We start from the raw sequence: 25947 nt of genomic DNA, 5'->3' as shown, positions 1-25947 counted from the left end.
AAAATTAGCAATCTTGTATTGAGATGTCATATGATTTGGTCCTCACCCGAGTTTGCTGCTGAAGCGAGATCTGATTCCCTTTATGATCTAAGAGTGAGCACAGACTCATCTTCATAGCCTGTCATGTGTAGCATAAACTCTTTAAATTTGGGAAGAAAATGTTCTAACCAGAATTTGATTCCCTCTGCTTATTATAAAATGTCCCCATCTTCAGTGAATTTACTTATATGGCCTCTTGTGGTTATCATTTTACCTGGTTGGAATCTCATGCTTGAATTTGTGATTTATGTTAGCCTGCTCTTTCTTTGTAAATGAACCTTTCTATAGTTTGAGCTTTCCTAAGTATCTGGGAAGTTTGTCATACTAGTTTTATACTTATGGCATGTGCTCTTGGGCAATCTGAGACAGGCAGAATGCATTGTAAAGCGTATCTTTGCTTTATCAAGGAACAAATGGTTGGGCACCTTTTTAGTGTTTGATATATTGGTTCCTACGTGAAGTTGATACTTAGGTTTTTTTTTTTCTTTAGCTGTTTTTAAACTCTAAAATGTTTTATCTACACTTTCACTAGTCTTTTAAGAATATTTGTGTGCGACCATGTGATGTGAGATCATACTTACCTTAAGTTTTCTAGCCTTGGGAAGAAGTAGTGTAAGAGATATTTGGTCAGGGATGGCAGCTTCAATTTGCCACTTGTATAGAAGTGTTCAGGAGCAGGTTGCCGCCTGATGGACCAGACGTTTCAGGGAAACTAACCTTCGCTTCCAGAAGTTAAGCAGTTGGTCTTCTGTAAGTTTCTGTCAGTTTTCAGTTGAGAAACTCCTTTGGTATGTACCACACGATTGGGATGTACATCGGTGGCTCGCTGCACACACCTCATTGGAAAATGCTTTTAGCTGGCGCACAGAGTAATGGGTTCCACTAGGACAAGGCCATTGCATATCACTGCCTTGCTCCTATTCCTCACCTTCTCCTCTCCTCAGTCCTTCTCCACCCCCGCTCCCCGTCTCTGTCCGCTGTCCCATAGCATACATTCCACGTTCATGTTCTGCCCTCTTTCAGTCTGTGAAGATTAAAGTTTCACAGGTGTTTGTAATCAAGGTCGCATCTCGTTTTCTCTCAGCAATTAATGTTTGGTGTGGATCAGATACCTTTATGAGGTCAGCTTTATGTCAACTGTTCTAGTCCCTGGCAGACCAGCTGTAAAACAGGGTTTTGGGTGTTTGCTGGTGTTAAAATGTCATTCCTGCCTGGGGTTTAAGTTTGTGGGACTTGACAGCAACTGCAAAGCTCCCGTGCTGCCGGCCAGCATGGTCGCCATGTAGGCCGATAATGAGTTAGGAATTCACTGGCCGTTTGTTACTTGGAGACCTGCCAGTCACTCCTTTTTGTGTTTCCTTCTTTCCTGGTACACTTCTTTTTTTTTTTTTTTTCATTGTGTTAAATGTCTTTTTCTTCCCTTTCCTACTTTTCACCCCTCGCCATGAGAAGCCGCTTCCTGAGAAGTAGTGACCCATGTGCAGCCCCGCCCACCTCCCTTGTGTGCTTCTTGTTACTTGATTCAGCATACTGGCTTATATTTGTAAGATGATAGTGTGTCATGTCTTCAGAATTTGGGGGATGCCAGTAGTTTCTGAATTATTAAACAGGAAAAAAGCCTGCGAACTTAATGGAACAGACCTTTTCCCTTAAAACGTTTTACTTGCGTTTATTTTATGTTGCATTTATTCCTGTGCCATAAGTTCCTCCTGGGGGTGTCTTTCTCTGTGCAGCCTCCCACTCCGGCTTAGGAGCAACGCTTTCCTGTTCAGTGAGGACCATCTCAGGGGGATGGTGTGCGTGCGTGCGTGCGTGCGCGTGCGTGCGTGTGCGTGCGTGTGCGTGCGTGTGCGTGCGTGCGTGTGCGTGCGTGTGCGTGCGTGTGTGTGTGTGTGTGTGAGAGAGAGAGAGAGAGAATGTGTGTGTGAGAGAGAGAGAGAATGTGTGTGTGTGTGTGAGAGAGAGAGAGAGAAAGTGTGTGTGTGTGTGTGTGTGAGAGAGAGAGAGAGAATGTGTGTGTGTGTGTGTGTGAGAGAGAGAGAGAAAGTGTGTGTGTGTGAGAGAGAGAGACTGTGTGTGTGTGTGTGTGTGTGTGTTTTGTTAGAATGGCTTACAGGCTGTGATCTGAATAGTTTAACAATGGCTGCCTCCAGCAGAAAGGCCAAGGGTCCCGTTGTTCAGTCTACAAGACCGGATGTCTCAGTAGTCCTGATCTAGGGCTGGAGTACTAGGGGAGTCGTAAGAGCTGCCAGTTTTCAGTCCATGTTGGATTTTGAAGAAATAGGCTCTACCACCATCGAAGGAATGGCTCAGGCTAGTTGTTCTCAGGCGAGTGAGAGTGAGGGCAAGCAGACAGAAAACACAAGCTTCCTCCTGTCCTTTTATGTGGGCTGTCCCCATAAAGTGTGGCCCAGATTTAGGGTAGCTCTTCTGACTTCAGTTGATCTGGATTTAGGGTGGGCCCCCCACCTCAAATAATCCAACTGGAAGATCCCTTACAAGTACACCCAGCTGCTTTGGGTTTCAAACACTTTCAAAGGTAGTCAAGTTGACAGCTAAGACAGACCAACCATCATACATGGGTTAATCTGATGATGAGTTCTGTAAATTTGCAGTGTGTCTTGGGTACGTTGCATATCTGGATATAGGTGACTGGATAGTCTACATCTAGCCTTAAATTTCATGTTACTATCTTTGTTGCTACAAAACTTCAGCACTGTTTTGGGGCCATCAGCCCTGCCTCCAACTCACTGCTTGGCCTGGACACACCTGTAGATAGACTCCACTGTACTTCAGTCGGGCACACGTTCCTTTTTTGAAGTGAGATCTTGCAGATACTTGGTGTGAATTTGCATAACCTGGATGACCTGGTCAATTTGAGTGTTCATAAAGTAAACACAAGGATTTGAACCTCTGGATTTGCATGATTTTTGTAGGGTTTTCTGAGATGAGAGTAGATTTTTAGATGGCTATGGAGCACAGTGCCTCTCTGCCATTGCCTGGTCCTGCTCCATGGACATGCCTCTCATTGATCTGTGGCTAATAGTGGCCTGTCTGGCTTGGGGCTCCAGGTTCTAAGTGCTGCCTTGTCCCTCTGCATGGGGCACTAATGGCCTGCACAGTGGCCCCGGAGTGCAGATCCCAGGGCCTGGATACACACATCTCTGAGGCTGGTGCCGCTTATACCAGCAGTGATGGAGAACTGTGTCCTTCAGTTTCCTGCCCCTACTCAGAAGCTTGGCCAACTTTTTAATGTCAAAGATGATGGCTGTGGTGAAGTCAGAAACATCAAGTGTCTGCTTAATGCTTTCAATCCTCAGAGATTACTGCTCATGCTTGGGTATGAAGTCCAGGGCCCAGGTGCTGTGGGGAGGCCAGCTGGCTTCTGTGTAGATGCAGCCTTCTTACTGTCTCCTCACACAGTTGGATGACGAGAGATCTTCCTCAGACCTCTCTTTACTTAGCCCATGCTGGCTTTGTTTTCAGAACCCAATCACTTCCCAAAGGTCCTAGGTCCTAATGCCATGCATGATCTTGGGGACGAGGACTTCAGCATGAATTTTAGATTAGATGCAACATTCAGACTGCAACTCCTTCCACTCGCTTGCTTGTATCTCTATATGCTCCTGTAATTATTTGTTTTTCCTTTTTTAATAATAAAACATTCATAGTCTACATATTTTCCTTCAAATTCCTCTTTGTTTATAATGTCTCTAGGTTAGTAGGTAGAAATGTCTCTGTGTATGTATACACTTGTGTTTCGGAGGTTCTCAAAGGGATAACGGAATAAATGCTGGGTCAAAAGGTAGATAATTTTATTTTAAAATACTTAGCAGTAGTATTTCGTTATATAGTATTACCTTTATTTGTGTAGCTAGGAAATTGTCCAACTTTTTTCCAGTGTAATATGAGCTGATTTATGTAGGAACCCAATTGTGTAATTAAGGGGTGACTACAGGAATAGTTAGGGGTGAGCATATTAGTCCTATAATATTATTATTTGGGAGACTGAAGTAAGAGGTTCATGCATTTGGGGCCAGACTATATAGAAAGTTTCTCTTTCAAACCAAACCAAATCAAACCAAACTAAAACCAGAACCATAAAAGACAAAAGTAGATAGGAAACATGATTTTGGGTCCTAAAATTTACCTTTTTAGACAATATTTTAAAGACGTTTTCTGTAAATATCATTAGAATTCATGGTACCCAGTTGGTGGCCTGGTTGGGAGAGACTTAAGAAGTGAGGCCTTGGGGCTGGAGAGATGGCTCAGTGGTTAAGAGCACTGACTGCTCTTCCAGAGGTCCTGAGTTCAAATCCCAGCAACCACATGGTGGCTCACAACCATCTGTAATAAGATCTGATGCCCTCTTCTGGTGTGTCTGAAGATAGCTACAATGTACTTATATAGAATAAATAAATCTTTTAAAAAAAAAAAAGAAGTGAGGCCTTGAGGACTGGGGAAGTGTGTCAGTCAGGAAAGCACTTGTTGGACAAGCATGAAGGCCTGAGTTCCTGTTGCCAGCACTGATGTAAAAGGTATGGTGACATGCACTTGTAATTCCAGCACGCTGGGAAGGTGATGATCCACGGTGCGGCCTGCCCTAGACCTAGACCGTGAGGTGACATGGAGTCAACGGCACAGACTCATTGGAACACTGCTGCAGGCTCCTTTAATACCCTCCACCTGTGCCCCATTGGTCCCAAGAAAGCTTCTCTTCTAAACAGCAGCTCCCAGTTGGCTGCCATTGTCTGTGTCAGCATTCCTTGATCTCAGGCAGTCTCAGTTAGGTCCTCCTGCAGGAGATGCCTTTGCAGCTGCATGGTCCCCAGCATCTACAGAGGTGGATACTAACTGAATGAGTAAGCTCCAGGTTCAGTGAAAGATCCTGTTTCAAAACATACGTTGAAGACTGAGGAAGCCTCTGACCTCTACACACGTGAGCACATGTGCCACACATGGACATGTATACACATACATATCACACACACAAAATTAGTAACTACTGTTCAAGATTTTTAGTATCTCTTTTTAGAGACTATGAGAAGACACTGTAACTCACTATTGGAATGGAAGTTGTCTTGACCTTTTTTTGGTGTTGTAACCAAGCCAGCTCAGTCAGTCAACAGGTTCTCCAGGGCAGGATTGAGGATTGAAAAGAAGACAGCTAGACAACACTATAACATGACTTCAGCCAGTGCTGAGGCTGAAGCAGGTTTTTTTTTCCAGTCTGCTTTTATATCAATTTAGGTACATTTAAAGAATATGGTCAGTTCTCAGATCAAAGACAACTGATCAAACAAGGCAAAGAACAAAGAGATCACACCAGGTAGTAATCAAACAAAGCAAAGAGTTCCAGTAATCACTGGGTCTGGGGGCTTAACAGGATTACCCTCCCCCAAAAAAAGGAAGTCACACATTCCCTGGCTGTGTTTACCTTGATCCTTGCATAGCCCAAATGTGAATATTCTTATCTGAGCCTACTTATTGAGCCCAGAGATAGGTACTTGCCAGAATTCCTATAAGTAGCATCAAAAGCTCTCCATAGTGCTGTAGACCCTGTCTAGTAAAATTTTATACCCATTAGGAAAAAAATCAGAAACAAGGATATTCATTACAATGTGGTAATGTGATGAACACTTGTCTTCAAAAATGTCCATTGATATGGTGGTTGAAACTTAACGCTAACTTCTGAGTCTTTACTAAGGCTTTGGCCTCACAGCAAAGCCAGGCATTGTTTTAGCAACTCCCACCTGTTAGATCCTGAAAAGAGTGCTTTGCTGTAGGCACTGCCATTACCCCACAGTTACAGATGAATGCAGGCACTGACAGGACTCCAGTTGCAGATGACTGGAGAGTGTGAAGGAGTGGGAGGGAGCCGAAGAAGAGCCTCGGTATTAATAGTGGGAAAAGATCCTGCCCTGGAGAACCTGTTGACTGACTGAGCTGGCTTGGTTACAACACCAAAAAAAGGTCAAGACAACTTCCATTCCAATAGTGAGTTACAGTGTCTTCTCATAGTCTCTAAAAAGAGATACTAAAAATCTTGAACAGTAGTTACTAGTCTATCTGATTATTGTATTTTCTTTTTAAATACTTTAAAAAGTAAGGCTAGTTGGCATATGGACTTTAAATATTTTGATTTATAATGGTGGCGACTATGCTTATGTGGTTCTGATGTAAATGGCTCCTTTGTAGCTGGTTATGAGGTTAAGGTGAGAAAAGTCACACTTCTCTCTCCTTGTCCCTTGTTCCATGCATTCCTTACCCAAAATGCTTGGAACCAGAAGTTTTAGATTTTAGGTATTTTTGTTCTCATGTCTAGTTGCATAATTTGCTTGTATTTCACACAACCTATAGACACAGCCTAAAGTTAATTGTGTGCCATATGCATACAGCACCTGAGTTTTTACTGGATCCTGTCAGGGAGCGCAGGTGTGACTTTCCCACCTGTGGCTTTGTGTTGGGGCCCAAATGGATGAGATCAGAGGGCTTTTTGGATTAGATGCTCTAACACATGTGAGGCAGGAGAAATAGAAGGGGCTAAGTGTGGCTCTTTGTGAGTTCTCATGAGGAGTTCTTGTGGCTCTTCAACCTGTCGGACCCACAAGACTTCACCTGCTGCTCTGGGGCAGGCTCTGCAGTCTCCCGGATTGTACTTGCTCTAGCCCGCCATAAAACCATCGTAATTATTTTGGGGCTGAATAGATGGAAGTAGGAAAGTCTATCACATGGTCAAGTTTTTCAGTGATCTGTTTGTTTTTAAAACAGGGTCTTGCAATGTAGTCCAGGCTGGCTTTGAACTTGTGCTTTCTCCTTGCTCCAGCCTCCCAAGTGCCGGGATTATAGACATTAAGCTGTCACACACAGCATTCCGCTTGCATTTCAGTATTTATATACTGTCATAGAAATCAGTCTGTGGAAACGTAAGCAAGGCCACAGTGAAACCACTGAACTGGACTGCTCCATGGGTGGAAAGAAGGTTTATTTTAGATATGAAACTGCTTCATGGCTGTTCCTCAGGTGGTAGAGATGAGTGGCCAGAGGCATTTGGGAGTGCAGAGCTGCCATGGCTACCTGTTAGGGATAGAGAGAATAGCCAACAGACAGGAAAAGCCTCCCGAGTTATAAAGAGCGGCTACCTGTTAGGGATAGAGAGAATAGCCAACAGACAGGAAAAGCCTCCCGAGTTATAAAGAGCAGGTTACTTCAGAGCAGAGGAAGCTATAGGCTGGAACAGCCTGCAGTGTGTGTGTGTGTGTGTGTGTGTGTGTGTGTGTGTGTGTGTGTGCGCGCGCTCGCACGTGTAGCCCCCACATTCATGTAAAAACACATAGACACATTCATGGTGGCCAGGGTCTAGTTTGGGGAGATTGTCTTGCGCAATTGGGTATATAATTAACAATTACACAACATGTATCATGCAATAAGGGCAGTCTTATTTGATCAAAGTTCAGGCCTGGTCAAAGGTGCTTCACAAGGCTGCAGCTCTGTGGTAAAGTCAGATCATGGCATCCATGGTTACCAGTTTGCTTACTTTTAATTAAAAATTTTTTTTCTTTTGAGACAGGGTTTCTCTGCATAGCCCTGACTGTTCTAGCACTCACTCTGTAGATCAGGCTGGTCTTGAACTCAGATCTGCCAGCCCCTGCCTCCTCAGTGCCGGGATTAATGGCGTGCACTGCCATTGCCCAACCTCTGTTAATTTTTAATGTAAGTTTTTTGAGAATTTAAACATGTATATGTTGTAATAAAAATCAATCTGGGGTTTCTTCCCCACCTTGGATCATATAGTTCCCAGATAAAAAGATACAAAACCTTTATAATAATCCTTAATATCAGTAGAGCTGGGCAGATATCACTCCTCTAAACTATTTTGTTTGCTTCCCTGTCAATAGCCCCAAGATATGACTGGCCATGTTCCACTGGGCCTCTCTCACTTGGAGTGGCCAGCCCTCATGGCTAGTTCTCACGATCCCTTACTCCATGGTGTCATCTCTCTCTTCACTTTCTGCTCCTTTTTGTCTCTGCTTCAGACCCCAAGCCCTGGGAACCAAAGCCCCACCTACCTCTTTTCTGCCCGCTAAAGGCAGTAGGCATCTTCGTTCAACCAATAGTTTTAAATTAAGTAGCAAGGTTACACAGCATGACTTGTGTATGTGAGGACTTCCTTGTCCCTGAGGCAACCAGATCTTGGGGGCCAGAACTTGCCATTAGAGTACACAGAAACAGACCAAACCTCATCATGCGTATGTTGTATTTACATCATTTATTTCTACCCCCTCCCCCTTCCAGCATCTCCTCCGTTTCTCTGGTAGTCTCCACCTCGTCTGTATCTATTATCTCACTCACCCATCTACCAACACATGTACAGAGCATTGCTTATGTGTACATGCATTTAGGGCTGACGACCACTGGGATTGTATAACCTATGGGGGCTTATCTCTGCAGAAAGCTGATTCTTCCTCATTCTGCAGCTCGAAGTTCTACATTCTTTACATCCTTATCAACATTTGATATTTTTCATTTTGTTGTTGTTGTTGGCATAGCTGTTCTCATAGTTATGAAGTGATACTTCATTGCAGGTTTGATTCGCACTTCCTGGAGGCTGGTGACATTAAGCAGCATTTATAGCTGCTTTTAGAATTTAGCACACAATAGTGTGTTAGTTGGCTTTCTGTTGTTATAGCAAATTCCTGGATAACCAACTTAGAAAGAGGTATTCTGGCTTGTGGTTTTAAAAGTTCCCATCCACTGTGGAGTACACCTGTTCCTCTGTGACTGGGAAGCAAGAGTAGAAAGAATGAGAGACGGGAAGGAAGGCAGGGACTCAAATCCCTTCAAGTTGACTTTCCCTGTGATCTAAAGACTCACCATCTCCGGAAAGCAGCATCATGGGAGCCAAGCCTTTAAGGAGGTTTGAAATCCATCTCTAGCAGATTTTTTTAAAATAATTAGTCCATCTTTCAGTAGCTTTTTTGTTACTGGGTTACAATAGTCCTTTTATGTTCTGGGTACTGGATCCTTACCTGCTATGTGTTTTGTAAATACTTCTCTCAGTCTATACATTGTCTTTTATTTATAGTGTCCTTTTATGTACAGAAGGTCTTACTTAGGATGTTCAACTTATATACTTTTTCCCTGTTGTAGCATTGCTTTTGTATACCATCTGTGAAATCTACTGCCAAATCCAATAGTAAGGACATTTATTCCTTTTCTTTTAAATAATTTGTTTTCATTTTATGCATGTGGGTGTTTTGTCTGCAGTTATGTCTCTACACTACATGTATGCAGTACCTATGGAGGCCAGAAGAGGGCATGGGATCCCATGAGACAGGAGTTACAGATGGTCATGAGCCAACATGTGGGTACTGGGAATTGAACCTGGGTCGTCTGGAAGAGCAGCTTGTGTGCTTAACTGCCAAGCCATCTCTCTAGCACCATATTCTTCTGTTTTGTATAAGTGATGGTTTTAGCTCCTAAACTAAAAGTTGTTGAATTGAGCTAATTCCTGTGTAGTGTGAAATAAGGACACAGACCATTCCTTTTAATTTCTTTAACTGTTCTAAGAGCCTAAACTTGTGACTTCTGTGAGATGTGTTATTAGATGTTAGGTTGCAGCAGGTGCTGAACCTTGGGTCCTAGTAGCTTATAGCCACTAGGTATTTCTTATTCCTAAGGGATGCAAACAGTTGCAGATTATTTGAGTACTCTGGCTTGAGGTATTTTCCCTCAGGGGTGAACCCTAACAAAGCTGTTACCATCTTGAAGTCACTGTGGAGCAGGCAGTTTCTTTTGAGAGACTAGGAGTTAGACTTCTGGGAGGTAAACAGACAGGGAGAGGGTCAGGGTTAAGGAGACAGGTTCCCAAGATGGCCAGGTTTTCCTTACCCTCCTGACTTAAGAAAAAAGCCTGACAGCTTAAAACAAAGCCTTGTAGGCTTTTATCTCCTAGAAGGCCAAGTCACACAAGAGGTGTAGGCCATCTGTCCATCCTGTCTTTCTTCAAACTGACCAACCCTAAGGGAAGAAAAGTTCTTCAAAGACTTAAAAACCCCAACCCTTGAGAAGAGACTGGATTTTTTGGCTTTGTGAGTGTTCTGCCCACTTTCTAGGGGCCTTTTTCTCTGTGTGTCTGCTGGAAGCCTGTGTTTTTCCTCATCCCCATTAAATGCCTTTCCTTGACAGCAAATTCTGTATGCTCCTGTTAGCAGTGTTTGAGATGATTCTACCTGGCTTAAGATTTTTCCTGCCGTTTAATTCTTTAGTTGGCAGGAAAGAAAAACAAAACAAGCAAACAAACAAAAAAATCCCAAACCTCGAGCCTGACGAAGCCCCCTAGACTGTATCATTTTTGCCCTAGTTTCTGAAGGAGAGGAGTAGGAAGGGCAGTCTCTACTACAGAATGTCACAGATCTGTTGTGGTTTATAAAACACATGAAATAGAGCTGGAGAGATGGTTCAGTGGTTAAGAGCACTGACTGCTCTTCTAGAGGTCCTGAGTTCAATTCCCAGCAACCACATGGTGGCTCACAATCATCTGTAATGGGATCTGACTCCCTCTTCTGGTGTGTCTGGAGACAGCTACAGTGTACTTATATATAATAAATAAATAAATCTTTAAAAAAAATAGATGGGTTGGGGATTTAGCTCAGCGGTAGAGCGCTTGCCTAGCATGCGCAAGGCCCTGGGTTTGGTCCCCAGCTCCGAAAAAAAAAGCAAAAAAAAAAAAAAAAAAAAAAAGATGAAATACTTGTCCCAAGTTATAAACATTTAAAAGTCTTCACATTTAAGGGGAGTTTGAAAGCAACATTTTATGCCAGCTATACATAAAAAAGTTTACTTTTGCATTGGAAGCACTGCATGAAGCAAATTTATTGATATAAATGTTAATGGAATTTCTATTTTCCATGTACCGAAAATGTGGGATTAGAAAGGAGGGAGTGATATTACAGAGCACCAGTAGGGGGCAGTCACGGCCTGCTCACAGATGAATGAAGTTTCTTAGGCACCAGTAGGGGGCAGTCACGGCCTGCTCAATAGGCGCTGTTTCCTAGGCTGTTTGAGAGATGCGTTTACTTATTTTGTATTTTCAAAAGGCAGTCTTCTCATGGACCACAGTCTTCTCAAAGTTAGTATACCTGCTTTTAAATAAAAACACAATGTATTTAACTTGTCAGTAAGCTCACACTGATGCCTGTCAGTAGCAGAAGTATGGTGTCAGTGTTTTGTATATAGCTCTAACTCAAAAAGCAAACTAAAAGCAAAGCAGTGTATCATAGAATGCTGTGTGATCGAGTCAAGTAAGCAGAGCGTCGTGTAAGCCAACCACCAACAATGTTGATGCTCCACACATGAAACCCGATAACGGTCTGAGCATTTCTTCCCTGCTGATTGCTTTACAGTTCTCTAGTGTTGCTAGGTATGCCCATAAATGGAAGCATGTGTTGTTACGAGGAAAGATACCAATACTAAAAGACCATATAGGGATTTGGCTAGATCCACTTGTGACACTGAAGGAGTAAGTTTGAGTGTATACTGTGTGAACTCACAGCTTGTACAGCTTAAATGTTTAAGTTGTTCTGTCAACAGTCAGAACTCAAAACTTCAGTTGTTTCACAATGTCTGTGTTTACTAATGCAGCTTATGACAAAAGGCCATGGCGATGTATATATAAGCAGTTGGAATGTATCTGTATGCCTGTATGAAATTGTTATTTTCTTATGTAAAATAAAACCAGTGGTTCCCATTGTGTTTAGGGTTTTAAAAAAAAATCTATGCCTTAGAATAAAATATAAGCCCACGTATTAGTCACATCTCTTTTCATGGTGGCCCATCTTTCCCACCTCCCAAACTAGGCCTTACTTCCTGAGGCTGTACAATATTCCCCAAAGAGCACCACCATCCAGGGACCAAATGTTTAAGCATGGGTCTGTAGTAATGTCTTACATTAAAACCTAACAGTTCTTGCCATTTTGTGCAAAAGTATCTTTATACTTGATTTTTACTTGGCTCAGTTTTTAAATTTACATGCGCTTGGGGGAGTATGTGTGTGTGTGAGTACAGGTGTCCAAGGAGACCAGACGAGGGCGTCAGAGTTCCTGGAGCTGGAATTATAGGTGGCTGTGACCTCCAGACGTAGGCTCAAGAGCAGAATGTGTTTCGAATGACTTTCTGTTGCCCTGATGAGGCAGCTGCTGCAGTAGCCGCTGAGGACTCACATCCTGAGCTGCAAGAAGGAGTACAGAACCAACTTGGACTGACAGACCTTGGAAACCCGAGCTTTGCCTCCTGTGACACGCTTCCTCCAGCAGGACCATAGCTCCTAAACCTGCACAAACAGAGGCACCAACCATGGAGGGACACCTCATTCAAACCATCGCATATTCTTAAGGCTGGCCAGCCCCTCAATATAACAGGATTTATAAAACCCAATATGTCCTAAGGCATTACCGACCAAATGATAATTTTCTAAACACCCCTTTCTCTTCCCCCTTGTCACATGTTACTTCCTGTGCCCAGAAGGTGAACCACAGACCCCCACCCTTCCACCTCATGCCAATCTCATATTTGTCTTTAAGAATCCATGTCAGACAAGGTTTTGTTTTTGTTTTCTGAAAGCCATTCCTGGTTCTGCCATTGAAGCCAGCTTACCTTTTGGTGTTTGGGGGATGTGGAATGAAAAAACATAACACGTGTGTCCTTCAGTTTCCATAGTGCACCTCTTTATGTACGTGTAAATCTGAACCATACAGGAGCAACCCTCCCACAGCCCCGTTCTTTTCAACCGTTGAGTAGAATTGTAGCAGTTTTCCCTTGGAAAAGGACCCCCATCCACCTCCCCACACATCGCCTACTTCATCAGTCTGCCGTTCCCTCTAAGATGCCAGCTCAGGGCCAAAGTGTGGGATCACAGTCCTTCTTTCTATCCATTCTCTACCTTCTCGGGTCTCAGTGCCCCAGAGATGCCTATCTGTGGCAGCAGGGGTGTGGGAATTGGGGTAGTGAGGGCTGTTATTGGAGGCCACCATAACAAAGTAGTACAAACAGCAGTGCATTGCTCACACTTTGGAAGCAAGCATCCAAAATTAGGGTGTGGTCATCAGGGTGGGGTTCCCTTTTTTTCTGAGCCCTTCTCTCTGTGTAGGCTGTTGATAGTCTCTGGAATTCCTTGTGCATGTTTTCCTCTTTAGCTTCTCAACCTCTCACCATGGCCGCCTTCCTTCTGTCTCCTGAGAGGTGCCTGGTTTCTCTAAGGAAGGAAGCAGTTTTCAACCTGTAGGTAGCAACCACTTTGGGGTTGAACAACATTTTCACAGGGGTGACCTAAGAATGTTGGAAAACAGATATTTATGCTATGATTTATAACAGCAAAATCAGTTATGAAGTAGCAATAAAAATAATGGTTGGGGGTCACTGCAACATGAGGAACTGTATTAAAAGGTCACAGCATTAGAAAGGCTGAGGACAAATGTGAACAAAGGCTGCTGACTTTAACTGTTTGACTATACTAAGTGTCGCGTGGTCAGTGTAAGAATGAATCCCAAACGTACTGTTACTATTTTCACATTTCTCAAAATTTATATCCCAAGAAGATATTCTGTTATGCTTAAGTTAATTAAAAATGTTAATACTTTTTAAAGATAAAATTTAATTCTGAGTTTTTGATTTTCAGCCAGAAAACCTTGCTCAGAAGCTTCCAAACCTTGTGGAACTGTGAGTGTGTTTATTCATATTTTTAAACATAAGAATGGGGACTTTAAGTAATTTGAAATGGTAGGACACATAATTTTAATAGATTCATTTATCACTTTTGGGTGTGGTTGTCATGCTGCTGCTATGGGTAGGTCGGAGGCTTTGCTAGCCCCTGTGGTATGTGAGAGCCTTTAATATGTTGAAACAGCTCAGCTCTGACAATGAAGATGCTCTGGGTACAGCGTGTTTGCCTTCTTCTGGGAAGTGCATGCTCCTGGGAGAGTCCCTACCCTTGTTATTCCTATGTCCAACTGGACACAGGCTCCCTGAGGGCTGGTAGTGATGCCTCCGCCCACTTCCTCCAATTCCTCCAATTCCTCCAATTCCTCCATGTCTCAGTAGACTCAGTGCTTTTGATGATCACCTTCATAATGCTACAAAACTTACCTTTTTGTTTCTGTTTTCTTAAGGTGTAGGGAGAGCAGAGTTTCCCCACTGAGATGCATCTTAAGACCCCTCCATGCTTTTGTCAATTATTTTTAATGCTTTGTATATGAGTATGTACAGTGTCTGTAGCAGTATATATCTAAAAGTCCACTTTACCCGATGAGGTCATTGGGTGCACCCATGGCTCTGCACCCACCCAAGAGCTCTGAATTCACGAATAAAAGAATTCATGAATGAAAGACGTGCACACCCAACCTTTCTATTTTAATATGCCTTAGCTCAGTGGTTGGGCACTTCCAGCGCTCCCCACAGCTAGCACACACACCCCTCTGGTATTCCTGAGTTAACACTCTCTAAATCTATATTTTATTGCCCTCTTTCCTTCTGGGCAGCCCTCCCAAGGGGTTGCTTTCACCTTGCATCCACATTTTGGCTATCTCACCCTCCTGCTCCTTCACAGTGTGGTCCATCCTATGCCCCTGTCATGGCATACTCCCTTCTCTCTCCCTTGCATTTCTTGCCCAGGAATCTAAAAGTCCTGCCTCTGTCTCCCTACCCAGCAGTGGGCCTCTAGCAACTTCATTTTCCAATCAGAGCCAATTGGGGGCAGGCTTCCTTTAGCCTCTGTTCAGGACACTGCATGTAGGGTTTTTGGCAACATAATTTGCATGAGAAAACAGGCCACTTTGTGGCAGAACCTTCCCCTAATGAATAAAAATTTCAAGGAACCAGTCACTGGGTGAAAAGGAGGTGGGACTAACGAGTTGGAGAGAGAAAGAGGGGAAGCAGGAGAAAGTTACTTCCTTTTGGACAGGAGAGAGAATAGAGGCACAAGGTAGGTAGCAGCCGCCCCTGGTCCAGATGGTGGATCCACTGGGATTTATAACTTAGAATAGCTTATAAAATTAGGATGCTAGTTTCTGCGCCCAGCAATTGTGTTACCTGTTGATTCTAAACTAAGACTGTGTGGCTTTTTCTTTCATGCGGTGACTCAACTGGGTTCCAGAGAAAGGTGCAGCGGCAGGGCACTCAAGCCAGCCATGAGAATTTGGAAGAATTTGGAATTGTGGGGCATGTGTGGCAACATCCACCATGGGAACTTAGCGAGTCAGGTGGACAGATTTTGGAGCTCTGAGTCAGAGTCTTCTGGGCTGAGAACAGGCAGGCCTGTCCACTGGTGCCTTGCAACACCGCTGCATATGCCCACCTTACTCTCTCGGAACAGGGCCTGCCACTGAACCATAGTGTGCCTTTCAGACTCTGCTGGCTGACTGGTTAGCAAGCTCTCAGGATCTTTCTGTCCTTGGCCTCCAATGCTAAGGTTACAGACACACCAAGAGCTCTCTTTCATGTGGGTTCTGGGTATTGAAACTCTGGTCCTTATGCTTGCAGAACAAGCACGTTCACCACCAAAACATCTCCTAGCTTCACTTTTTTTGTTTTGTGTGTTTGAGTTAGGGTTTCTCTGTGTAGACCTGACTGTTCTAGAACTTACTCTATACACCAGGATGGCCTCAAACTCAAGAGATCTGAGTGCTTCTGACTCCTGGGTACTAGGGTTAAAGGCATTGGCCACCACCACCATAGCCTGGCCACTTTTGTTTTTTTTTTTTTTTTTTTTTTGGGTTCTTCCCCCCCCCCCCCCCCCAGCTGGGGACCGAACCCACGGCTTTGCGCTTCCTAGGTAAGCGCTCTACCACTGAGCTAAATCCCCAGCCCCCACTTTTGTTTTTTAATGTGTGGTCTTTTGAATAAGAATGGCTATTATAAGCTCACACATTTGAATGCTTAACCACCAGGGCGTGGCACTATTTGAAATGATTAGAAGGATCAGGAGTTGGGGCCTTATCAGAAGAAGTGTGTCCTGGTGCCATCTTCACAGCAGTAGAATAGTCACTGAGGCATAGTGATTCATGGATTTGTATCTAATTTACCTTCGGGGAAATAAAAGCTTAGCATATATTTTCTGTACTAATTTCATTGTATGGAAAGCTGTATTTAATTTCATTTCAGAAAGATGTCTGTTTCTGTTCCTTGCTCTGTATGTTATTTGGTCTGAGTGTTGGGGAGATAGAGGAAAAGCAAACGTCCTGCATCCATCTTTGCACTGAGTCTCGTCATTGTCATCTGTCCCATCCTGTTATTCCGAAACTCTTCAAACTGACCAAAGAAAGATAAAAGCATAGTCCAGCGAACACCCACAGGCTGTCACCAAAATGTACCCACACTCAACACTTCCGCTGGGGTTTCCTTGTCCTTCCTCCTGCCTGTGTAGCGTGTGCTAAGTGACAGGAAAGCATCCCAGGCAGCTGCCACTTCCACACCAGGGCGCAGTCAATCCAGTGCTATCTGTCTGATGATTTCCCTCTTATTGAACAGATCTTCATGTCAATTAGAGGAGTCTGAGTCTAGCCTGAGTCTCTGGGTGGGTGTTGAGACACACCTCGACCTCTCCATTGTCAGCCGCATGACTTCTGCTCTAGCCTTCACTTCTTGCCTATGTAGGACTTGATCCCAAGGCCTTCTCAGATCTTAAGTTGCTCGTTGTCTTAGTTAGGTTTCACTGCTGTGAACAGACACCATGACCAAGGCAAGTCTTACAAAAGATAAAATTTCATTGGGCTTGGCCCACAGGTTCAGAGGTTCAGTCCACTATGATCAAGGTGGGAACATGGCAGCATCCAGGCAGGCATGGGGCAGGCAGAGCTGAGAGTTCTACATCTTCATCTGAAGGCTGCTAGTGGAAGACTGACCTCCAGGCAGCTAGGGTGAGGGTCTGAAAGCCCACACTCACAGTGACACACCCACTCCAACAGGGTCACACCTTCTAATAGTGCCACTCCCTAGGCCAAGCATGTACAAACCATCATATTCATTCTCCCAGCTCTGCACCTGCATACATCCCACATGTGCCTGTCCCCTGCTGGGTTGCCAGAGCCCTCATGGGCTCTCCGTACCAGCTTTTCCTTCAAGCTCTCTGGTCTGTGTATTATTTGCCATAGTTGTTTTTTACTGCCCAGCAAAGCTATGAAATTAAACAGTTGAAATTTGTTTCCATTTAGCACTGGGCATAGGGTTTTTCTTTCTTTTCTTTTTTTTAATGTATACTAGAATGTTGAACTTAACCTTGTCTGTCCTGTGTGTGTGTGTGTGTGTGTGTGTGTGTGTGTGTGTGTACAGAGAGGAGGGGAGAGGGAGGGAGAGAGCGCTTTGCCAGTCACCTCTTCATGCAAGTGTGCAAGCAGGTGGATAGTACTCGTTAGGAGTGTGGCTTGGAAAGCCGCTTCCATCCAGGTCACTGTTCTTCACTTTGGCGTGAGCTCTTGGCTTTACTTAATTCTGAAAAGCTGAGCCGTGGGCTGTGGGACTAGCACACATGAAAACACAGCCGAGCTCATGGCCCATCGTCTGACAGGTACCAGAGTTCCTCCTTGAAGATCTTCCCCACCACTGCAGGCCTTGGACTAGTTTCCATAGTTTACATGTGCTGCTTCTGAAAAGGTTTTACAGCATCCTCAATAATTGTATGGGAGGGATTCTTTATCATTTTACACTTCCCTGGTGTGTTATAACTCTCTCCCCACAGCAGGAACTCAACAAAGCCTAGCTTGGCCTCAGACTTGCTGTGTAGGCAAGAATGACCGCAAACTCCTGAACCTCCAGTCTCTACCTGCCAAGTGTTGAGATTACAGGCATGTACCACCACACACAGCTTTTTAGCTACTGTTCATGCTGCTGTGACAAAGTGCCAAACAGGAGCAACTTACAGCATGGTTCTCAACCCTCCTAATGCTGGCGTGACCCGTTATACGGTTTCTCATGTTACGGTGACCCCCATCCATAAAGTTATTTTCATTGCAACTTTACAACTATAATTTTGCTACTGTTAATTATAGTGTAAATATTTTTGGAGATTTGCTAAATATTAATTTGTAATGTAGAGTTTTTGGAGGTTTGTGAAAGGGGTCATGACCCACAAGTTGAGAACCACCGACTGAGGGGAAGCGAGACTTACTTTGGTTCCCAGTTTCAGAGGGATTTCAGTGAGCCACTGGGAAGATGGGAAGGCTAGCTCTGCACTGGAGCTGGCAAAGGCAGCTGTCACACGGTGCAGGCAGGAGGCAGAGAAAGGGGATGAGACCTTCAGTCAGTCCAGGCCCAGCCCACGAGATGGCACCACTCATTCAAAGCATAACTTTCTCTGCAGTTAGTTCTCACTGGAAATGCCCTCCCTCACAGGCACATCAGGAGGCATTCTGCAGTCTCTAGGGGGATCTTAGGTGAAATTGACTGTGAAGATTAGCCATCTCACCCAGCATGGCTTCCCTCTTCCCTCTGCTGTCACTGTTTCTCATCACAGCCATTCTGATGTGACCATGGTCTCTATCAGTGTGGCTTCCCTTGTGTGTCTCTAATGCTGAACCTCTTCATGCACCTGTCTATCATCTGTGTCTTACGTCAGTTTTTATACATAGCTTCTAATGGTTTCCGATGTAGTCTACAGTATACAATCTTCTGTATAAAGTATGTGTCTGGTGTTGCACATACTTTCTTCTAGGACACAGCTCATCTCTTCATCCTTCTTCTGTTCTTTTGCACAGTAAAATTGTCTGCTTTGATGAACCCTAGTGCATCCATTTTGCTTTTACATATGATGCTTTGGTCTCAAGTGTGGAAGCCCGAGACTCATGCTTTTGTTGTTTTAGTCCATCCTGAATTCTTCAGTGTTTTTCTTCCAGGGTAGGGATCTCGGTTGTTAGTATGTCTGTCCTTCAGCATTGGGAGGTTTGCAGTTCCTCAGGACACGTCTTTTGCTCTCCTATCTATTTCTTTGTATGTATGATGGATTATTTTGTCTTCTTGATCTAGTCTGAAGAGTTTCCTTTTAAAATTAAACTAACTTGTTTTTGTGGCGATGGTCCTGGGGTGGTCCTCAGGACTCTGCTGATTGAGTTCTCTGCCTTCCACAGGATTGCCGCTGCTCAGTCCAGGAGCCCTGGCATTTACTCCTCCTTGTAGGGATTAGATCTCGATTCTCTTGGGTTTTTTGGGTGTTCTGACCTTCTGGGGTTCACTGTTTTCTTGGGATGACCCCGGACATTGTTGTAGCACATGTTTTTATCCCTCTGCTTGATCTTCGGCCCTGGCCTTTGAGACTCTTGCCTGCTCATCAGACTGTCAAATACATCCCATAATGGACAGGGCAGTTCTTTTTCAGTATCTTTCTTGTGCTTCAGTTTTGATAAACTGTATTTTTCTTCCCTTGAGGTCAGTTACTATGTTAATTCCACCCAGTAATTTTACATATATTTTCATGTTCTATATAGGTATCTTTGATCTCTAGATAAATTTTATAGTTCTTACAATGTTCATAATTTTTATCTAACTACCTGACTGTGATCTTTATAAATATTTAAATGTCCTTATTTGCTAATTATTTGCTAGTGGGGTTAATTTGTATTGATTTTTTTTCTTCCAGTTTGGAGTTCTTTTCCTCACTGGATGGTGAATTTTGTAAAGCTTTCATAGTAATGCATTTTCTTTTCTTTCTGGTTTTGATGGGTTGCTTATATGTGGTTGGTTCTTGTTTGGGTTGCTTAGAATAGGAGCAAATGTAGGTCTAAGGATAGTTAGCTCTCTTGCAAAGGCCTCAGCTGTCTAGGGTCTCTGTGGATGGCCCGGGTAAGAGCAGGGCTGTGCCTCTCGGTGCAGAGAGTTGGACACTGTTGAGAAGATAGCTTTTCTCCTGTTTTGTCTGTTGTATTGGTTTTGGATTTTGTTTGTTTTCTGTTTTGTCTTGCCCACAGTTTCTCTTATACATGTGCATTTTATTGGATTTAGCAAAGAGTTACTAGATCTTTCAAGTTTTTGAAGCTGTTTTCTAGGGTGGAGGGTGGGAGTGGAGTTGGGGTGGTTCCGTTGTCTCCTGAAGTCTTTCCCCTTGGCTGCTAGCTGTGTCAGTCCTGATAGAGGCTCCATAACCTAGGAATTTTCTTCCTATGCCATAGTTCAGATTCTCCCTACAGTTAGGGGATGATGTGGCTTGCCTTGCTAGGTTTTTAAGAAACATAGTCTTCGTCACCTTCTGGCACTGTCTGAAAATAGCTGTTTCCTAGATCCCATCTGGATTTCCCTTGTTTATGACAGGCAGGTCAGTCTGGTCCTTGTTACTCATTGTGTCTAGAAGTGGAAGTCCTGTTCCTTCCGTTGAGAAGATGGCCTTTCGCTGTAGAATGTGTCACAGTTACAGGGAAGCTGGGAAGCTAGCACAGCGTGCTCTGGTACGCCCCTCCCAAGCCTCCCCTGTGGTTAACATGAGTTCCATGGACATTTGTCAACACTAGGAACTTGACACTAACATATTGAGTAAAACTTTGTTTCTGTTTGTTAAAAAATAAGACAAAAAGACCAAACCATTTGCCAAAGTGACTGTATTCTTAAGTGGTATTTGTACTAGCATGAATTTAATTTCCTGCAGTATTTTCAGCAAAATGTGATAAAAGCTAGCTACTTTGAAACATTTCAGTTACCCTGAAATTTTAAAATAAGTGGTAAAATTAAAGATCTCAAGCCTGTGGTCACAATGTCCTGCAGCTACCCAACAGCAGGCATGTTCTCTGACCTCTCACCACATCCCATAACACCATCTAAGAGCTCTATGCCGTCCGTCCTCTAGTCCCCCAGACACAGGCCACCGTGCTCCTGTGGTCACATAACTGTGAGGGTGCAGTAAAGACAGTGGGGTGCTCTGGTAGACTTGTCACCCAGTTATTAAAGGGGCTTGCTGCCTGTGCCAAGTGGATTCTCATTTGGTTGTGTCCTAAAATTATTGGTGGAATTGGGATTGTGTTGTACTTAGTGCACAGATGGATGGCCTTTTGGAGACTCGGATAGTTCCAATGTGTAGTTAGGGTCAGGAACACTGTAGGGCTATCTAGCATCTTTATTATAGTGTAGACACAGTAGTGTATTGAAATGTGATGCTAAGTCTCAGTTATAGTAGTGGGTACTCCAGTACATATTTTGGCTTGAACATTTTCGTAGGTAGAACTCCAGACAAGTATTTTATTGAAGTAGTTTTTAAAACTCAGCTCTGCTTCTATTTTTATGTGGTGGCATCTGGTTTTTCTGTACAGTAAATACATATTTACATACTGTAGCGAGTGTGCCCGCACATTTCTTTACGGTCTTTTGGCACAAATGACCTTTAACAAGAATGCATCCCAAAGTATTGAGTAATGTGTAATCAATTCATATATACAAAGTAAAAAATGACGTCTGTTTTTAGAGTGTACACTTGGTTAAATTGTATCACATGGTTATCAAGCGAAGGCTTGCTGCCTGGCAAACACAGAAGCCAGTACTAGGCATCCATTTTTGACAGAAGAGAAGGTTTTTTGCTTGACTGACTGGCTCTAGGCTCAGTCTCTCTTTGGTCAGTTAGTAGCGATGTTGGAACAGGGAAGGAAGGAGAGAAATGCTTGTTGGCCAAATGGCATAGCAGGGGTGCTTGTCTCTCTCCTCTGTGGACTTTATTGTGTTCTCCTGAGGATTCTGAGCATGTGAGCTGGTCAGACAACCTGGTCACTTCTCTTCACAGCAACTTTTGAAAAACTAGTTTCAAGCCTTAGAATCATTAGTGAAAAGCCCTTAGGTATTGGGAGGAAAAGTTCTTACATCGAATGTGTCTGTCTTAGCTGATTTCAAAGCTCACAGGCTAACATCCTCTGCAAAACTGGTTTAATTTGGCATAGAAAAGGCTTCACAAATTTGTTGCTTTTATCATTCTGTACTTACTGACATTTTATCATTCACAAAATGTAATCAAAATGCAAAAGAAAATTTCTCAGTTATATTTTAAATACTTTGGGGATTTGTTTTTAACTTATAATAAATTGACTGGTTTGAAAACCAAGTGTTCTAAAATGGGGTTATCTTGCCTCACAAGAAAATAAGTTTTATTACTGATTTTATTTTTACTGTCTGATCTCTGGCAGTCATGACATTTGGCTCTGAAGACCTGGTTTCAGTGGTACCTGGAGTGCCCACCAGAGTGTGCCAGAGATGCTTCAGTGGGGAAGGGTTAATGACTTAGACTAGCCTGGACTTGCAGGTCTTTTTAAAGATGTCTGTTGCTGAGACGGCAAATGTCTGTGCCTCGTTGGCATCTGAGTGTATCTACGGACACATTAGTAAACATTTAATCTCTATTCTTGGGTTACAGTAAACACGCCTACTAGAGAGATCTTTAAGAGTTTTTTCTTTTTAAAGATGATTTTGTCTGAGTATTTTCCCTGCAAGTATGTATGTACTATGTGCATACCTAGCCTGTGTAGTGAAGAAAAGGGTGTTTTGTTCCCTGGAACTGGGATTATGGATGGCGAGGCGCCACCAAGTGGGTGCTGAGACTCTGAAAGAACAAGTGCTCTTAATGGCTGCCTGAGCCCTAGAACTATCTTTATTGCACTTTTACCCTTTAGAAACTAAAACTGATATCTCCTTTTACACAATAGGTATTGATTTTTTCTTTACACAGGAAATGTATTCCTGAAAACCTAAATAATTTAAATGAACTAGTAATTTTTTTAAAGATTTATTTATTTACTATGTGTACAGTGTTCTGCCTACATGTATGCCTACACACAAAAAGAGGGCCCTAAATCTAATTAAAGATGGTTATGAGACATTACATAGTTGCTGGGAATTGAACTGGGGACCTCTGGAAAAGCAACCTGTGCTCTTAACCTCCGAGCCCAACTCTCCAGCCTGTAGAATTAGTAATTTCTTAATGAGGTTAAATATCATATGATTTTTATATATTAATGATTTTAAAATGACTAAATCAGAAGATAAGATTTAATATTCGTGATTCAGCATATTACTCTCAAAGTATTAGCTATTATGTCTGTGAGTTTTGTGTTAACATTGAGGTATGAAAGGAACTTCTGCCTATATTTTGATGAGTTTTCAAACAGCTTGTATTAGCTGATTATCTGGCAAACAATAACAGCAGCAACTTTCCCTCCTTGTGCCACAGGTACCTTCACTCGAATAACATAGTTGTGGTTCCAGAAGGTAAGCACACTGCTACTTCTTAGTTTGGAAACAGTGTCATTTATATTTTGCTTTATGAGTAGATGAGCCCTGACCCTGTTGCATCTATAGCTCCTTATACCTAGTTTGGTTGGCGAGTTAGGGAATTTTAATTTAAAGGACTTTCAGTTTATGTACTTTAAAATGTGAATGCAGTTAAGAAAGAGGAAATGGAGAAGTCCAAAATGGCCAGGAAAATTATTAGACAAACTGCTCTTGGGAAGCAGTAAGATAAGTACTAAGTGCACTAACTAGGAATTGAGTTACATAGAAAATAATATATTCTTTGACATTTTTGTGGGGGGGGGTGGGGAGGGAGTGTGTGGGGAGAGGGTGGCAGAGGACTGCAGAGGACTACTTTGTAACATGTTCCTCAGATGTCTTTTGAGGGAAATCTCCCCTTGGTCTGGAACACACCCCACCAGCCCCTGGACCCTGCCTCTGTGTCTCTAGCTCTGTGTTACAAGCATGTTCTGCTAGAGCTTTTTAAACCTGGGGTTCTGGGGACTGAGCTCAGGTCTCCTTGCTGGCAAGACAAGCACTTAAGCAGCTGAGCCACTTTCCAGGCCCTGCTCTCAGTGATGCTCTCTGAGACGGGCTCCTTTGTCTCCCTGCTGGCCTCAAACTCTACTCTCCTGCCTCAGCCTCCCAGGACCACCCCAGCTGGGTTCATCTTTGAATTCTTTATTTAGTCACAGATTCCCCCCACTGCTTTACTGATTTTACTTGTTCTTAAGTTAATTTTATCTCACGGTAGAAATACTTTCCACTTTCACGACTTTGTTTTCAAGTCATGTGAGAGAGAGACGAGTCAAGAGTGAAGCATCCATCCAGGAGCACTGAGTCACACTCATTCTGCCTCTCCCTTTTCTCTCTGAAGCCATCGGGTCCCTTGTGAAACTCCAGTGTCTGGATCTCAGTGACAATGCCTTAGAGATCGTTTGCCCAGAGATTGGTCGTCTGAGAGCGTTACGTCATCTTCGATTGGCTAATAACCAGCTACAATTCCTACCTCCAGGTAATCCCTGTCTGTATAGCTTCTTGTGTGTCAGGAATCTGTTTTTAGCACCGTGCACACCAGCAGTGGGCGTATGAATGTATTGGGATGTACCTGTTTGTTTGAGGATGAAACAAAGGACTGTAGGTGAAACCTGACCAAGCATTCTCCTGGCGTAAATGTTAGAGGATAGATAGTTAGTGTCTCTGTTTTGGAGTGGGTGCATTATGATGAGTGTCTGCTCATCACTCTTGTCACTGCTGGGCAAGGTGTTTGTGTGAAGAGCTTTTGGTTGTGAATTTCGCATCAAAGAATGTGAGTAAATTTGGATTCTTAAGGTGTCTTTTGTAAAAATAGTATTAATTAAGAGGTTAAATAATATTTAACCTCATATAATGAGTCACTGCTTCCAACTATGTTCAATGCAGAAACTTTCAAGTCAGTGAAGAACATGATTTTCAGAATTTATCATGTGACTACTTTTGCGGTGTTTGATCATTTCAGCTTTCAAGTTTCTCTTTTTAAATAGCCAGAGAGTTAGATGCTCTTTTGAAGACTGCCAAGAAAGTGTAGCAACCGGGATAGAAGATTTCATATTTGACACTAACACATATGTAATAGGGAGCTGGGAATGTACCTCAGTTGGTAGAGTGCTTGCCTAGCGTGTATGAAGCCCTGGATCTAGTGTCTAGCACCATACAAACCAGATGTGGTAATTCAGGAGGATCAGAAGTTCAAGGTTGGCCTCTGCTACTTGGTGGGTTCAAGGCTAGCCTAAGGTACAAGAGGCGCTGTCTCAAAATTCAGAACAAAAGAATGAAGTGCGTGAATGTAACACAGTTTGCAAACCCTGCTTATATACATCTGAGGACACAGCACGTTGTTCCTTCTGGGTGTTCTGCTCTTTGTTCTTTGCGTGTATCACATTTTGTGGTGGAATGTGGTCATTTCCGTCCGGTGCATTCCCAGAAGTGGAATGGTGTTTTTCTAACATCATTTGGCTGCCTCTTAATAACCACTGAAGGTATTTATTTCCTGACTGCTTTCGCATAACTTGTTTTATCTACACTTCTGTTCCACAGGAATTCAGGCTTTGTTTCTGTTGTACGCACTTGGCTGTCCTTGTTTGAGTGATATTTTATTCTGTAGCAACTGTGTGTCTTGAATAGAAGCTTTTAGATGAACCATGAGTAGGTCGTTTGTTTTGTTTTGAGACAGGGTCTCACTCACTGTGTAGCCCTGGCTGTCCTGAAACTTCCTGTGTAGCTCTGCCTGTCTCTGCCTCCTGAGTACTGAGAAGACAGGTATACACCACCACACCTGGTGTAGGTGCCTTTCTTCTAAGGCATCCTGTGAAGTTCTGGACAGGCCTTCTTGCTTCCTTGCCTCACAGGTGTACATCGCATTGTGAGGTCATTTCACATATTTGATTGTGTTGGGGACAAGTCTAAACATCTCCCTGCTGTTTGGCTGTTGAGACATAGTATAAAGAAAAGAAGGGCAGGGTCTCCCCTGTTGTCCTTGGGCAGCTATAGACAGTAGCCTGTATGTGCCGGTAGCCCCTCCTACATAGTCAGTCCATCCTGTTACGTAGCTGATTTGTGTGCTGTGTTCTCTCAAAAGGCTTCCCATTTTACTGTGATGGTTTTCTGTCTTGTGTGTGTATGCACATGGGC

The 25947-nt window shown here is 43.3% G+C and overlaps 1 protein-coding gene across 7 annotated transcripts in view; it reads left to right on the top strand.

Moving 5' to 3' along the window:
- Window positions 1-25947, top strand: part of Lrrc28 (leucine rich repeat containing 28) — a 129235-nt gene that overhangs the window by 4382 nt on the left and 98906 nt on the right. For 5 of the 7 annotated variants that reach the window (XM_039082302.2, NM_001108486.1, XM_006229347.4 and 2 more), the window contains exons 3-5: window positions 13715-13755; window positions 23219-23256; window positions 24155-24292. In XM_039082302.2, the coding sequence (XP_038938230.1) occupies window positions 13715-13755; window positions 23219-23256; window positions 24155-24292 (217 nt within the window). The remainder of the gene's footprint in view (window positions 1-13714; window positions 13756-23218; window positions 23257-24154; window positions 24293-25947) is intronic. The other 2 variants (XM_039082305.2, XM_063266903.1) reach the window with 1 other exon arrangement.

Source organism: Rattus norvegicus, chromosome 1 (assembly GCF_036323735.1).
Source record: "Rattus norvegicus strain BN/NHsdMcwi chromosome 1, GRCr8, whole genome shotgun sequence".
Taxonomy (NCBI): domain Eukaryota; kingdom Metazoa; phylum Chordata; class Mammalia; order Rodentia; family Muridae; genus Rattus; species Rattus norvegicus.
The sequence above is the reverse complement of the archived record's forward strand: the minus strand, read 5'-3'. Positions and strand labels throughout refer to the sequence as shown.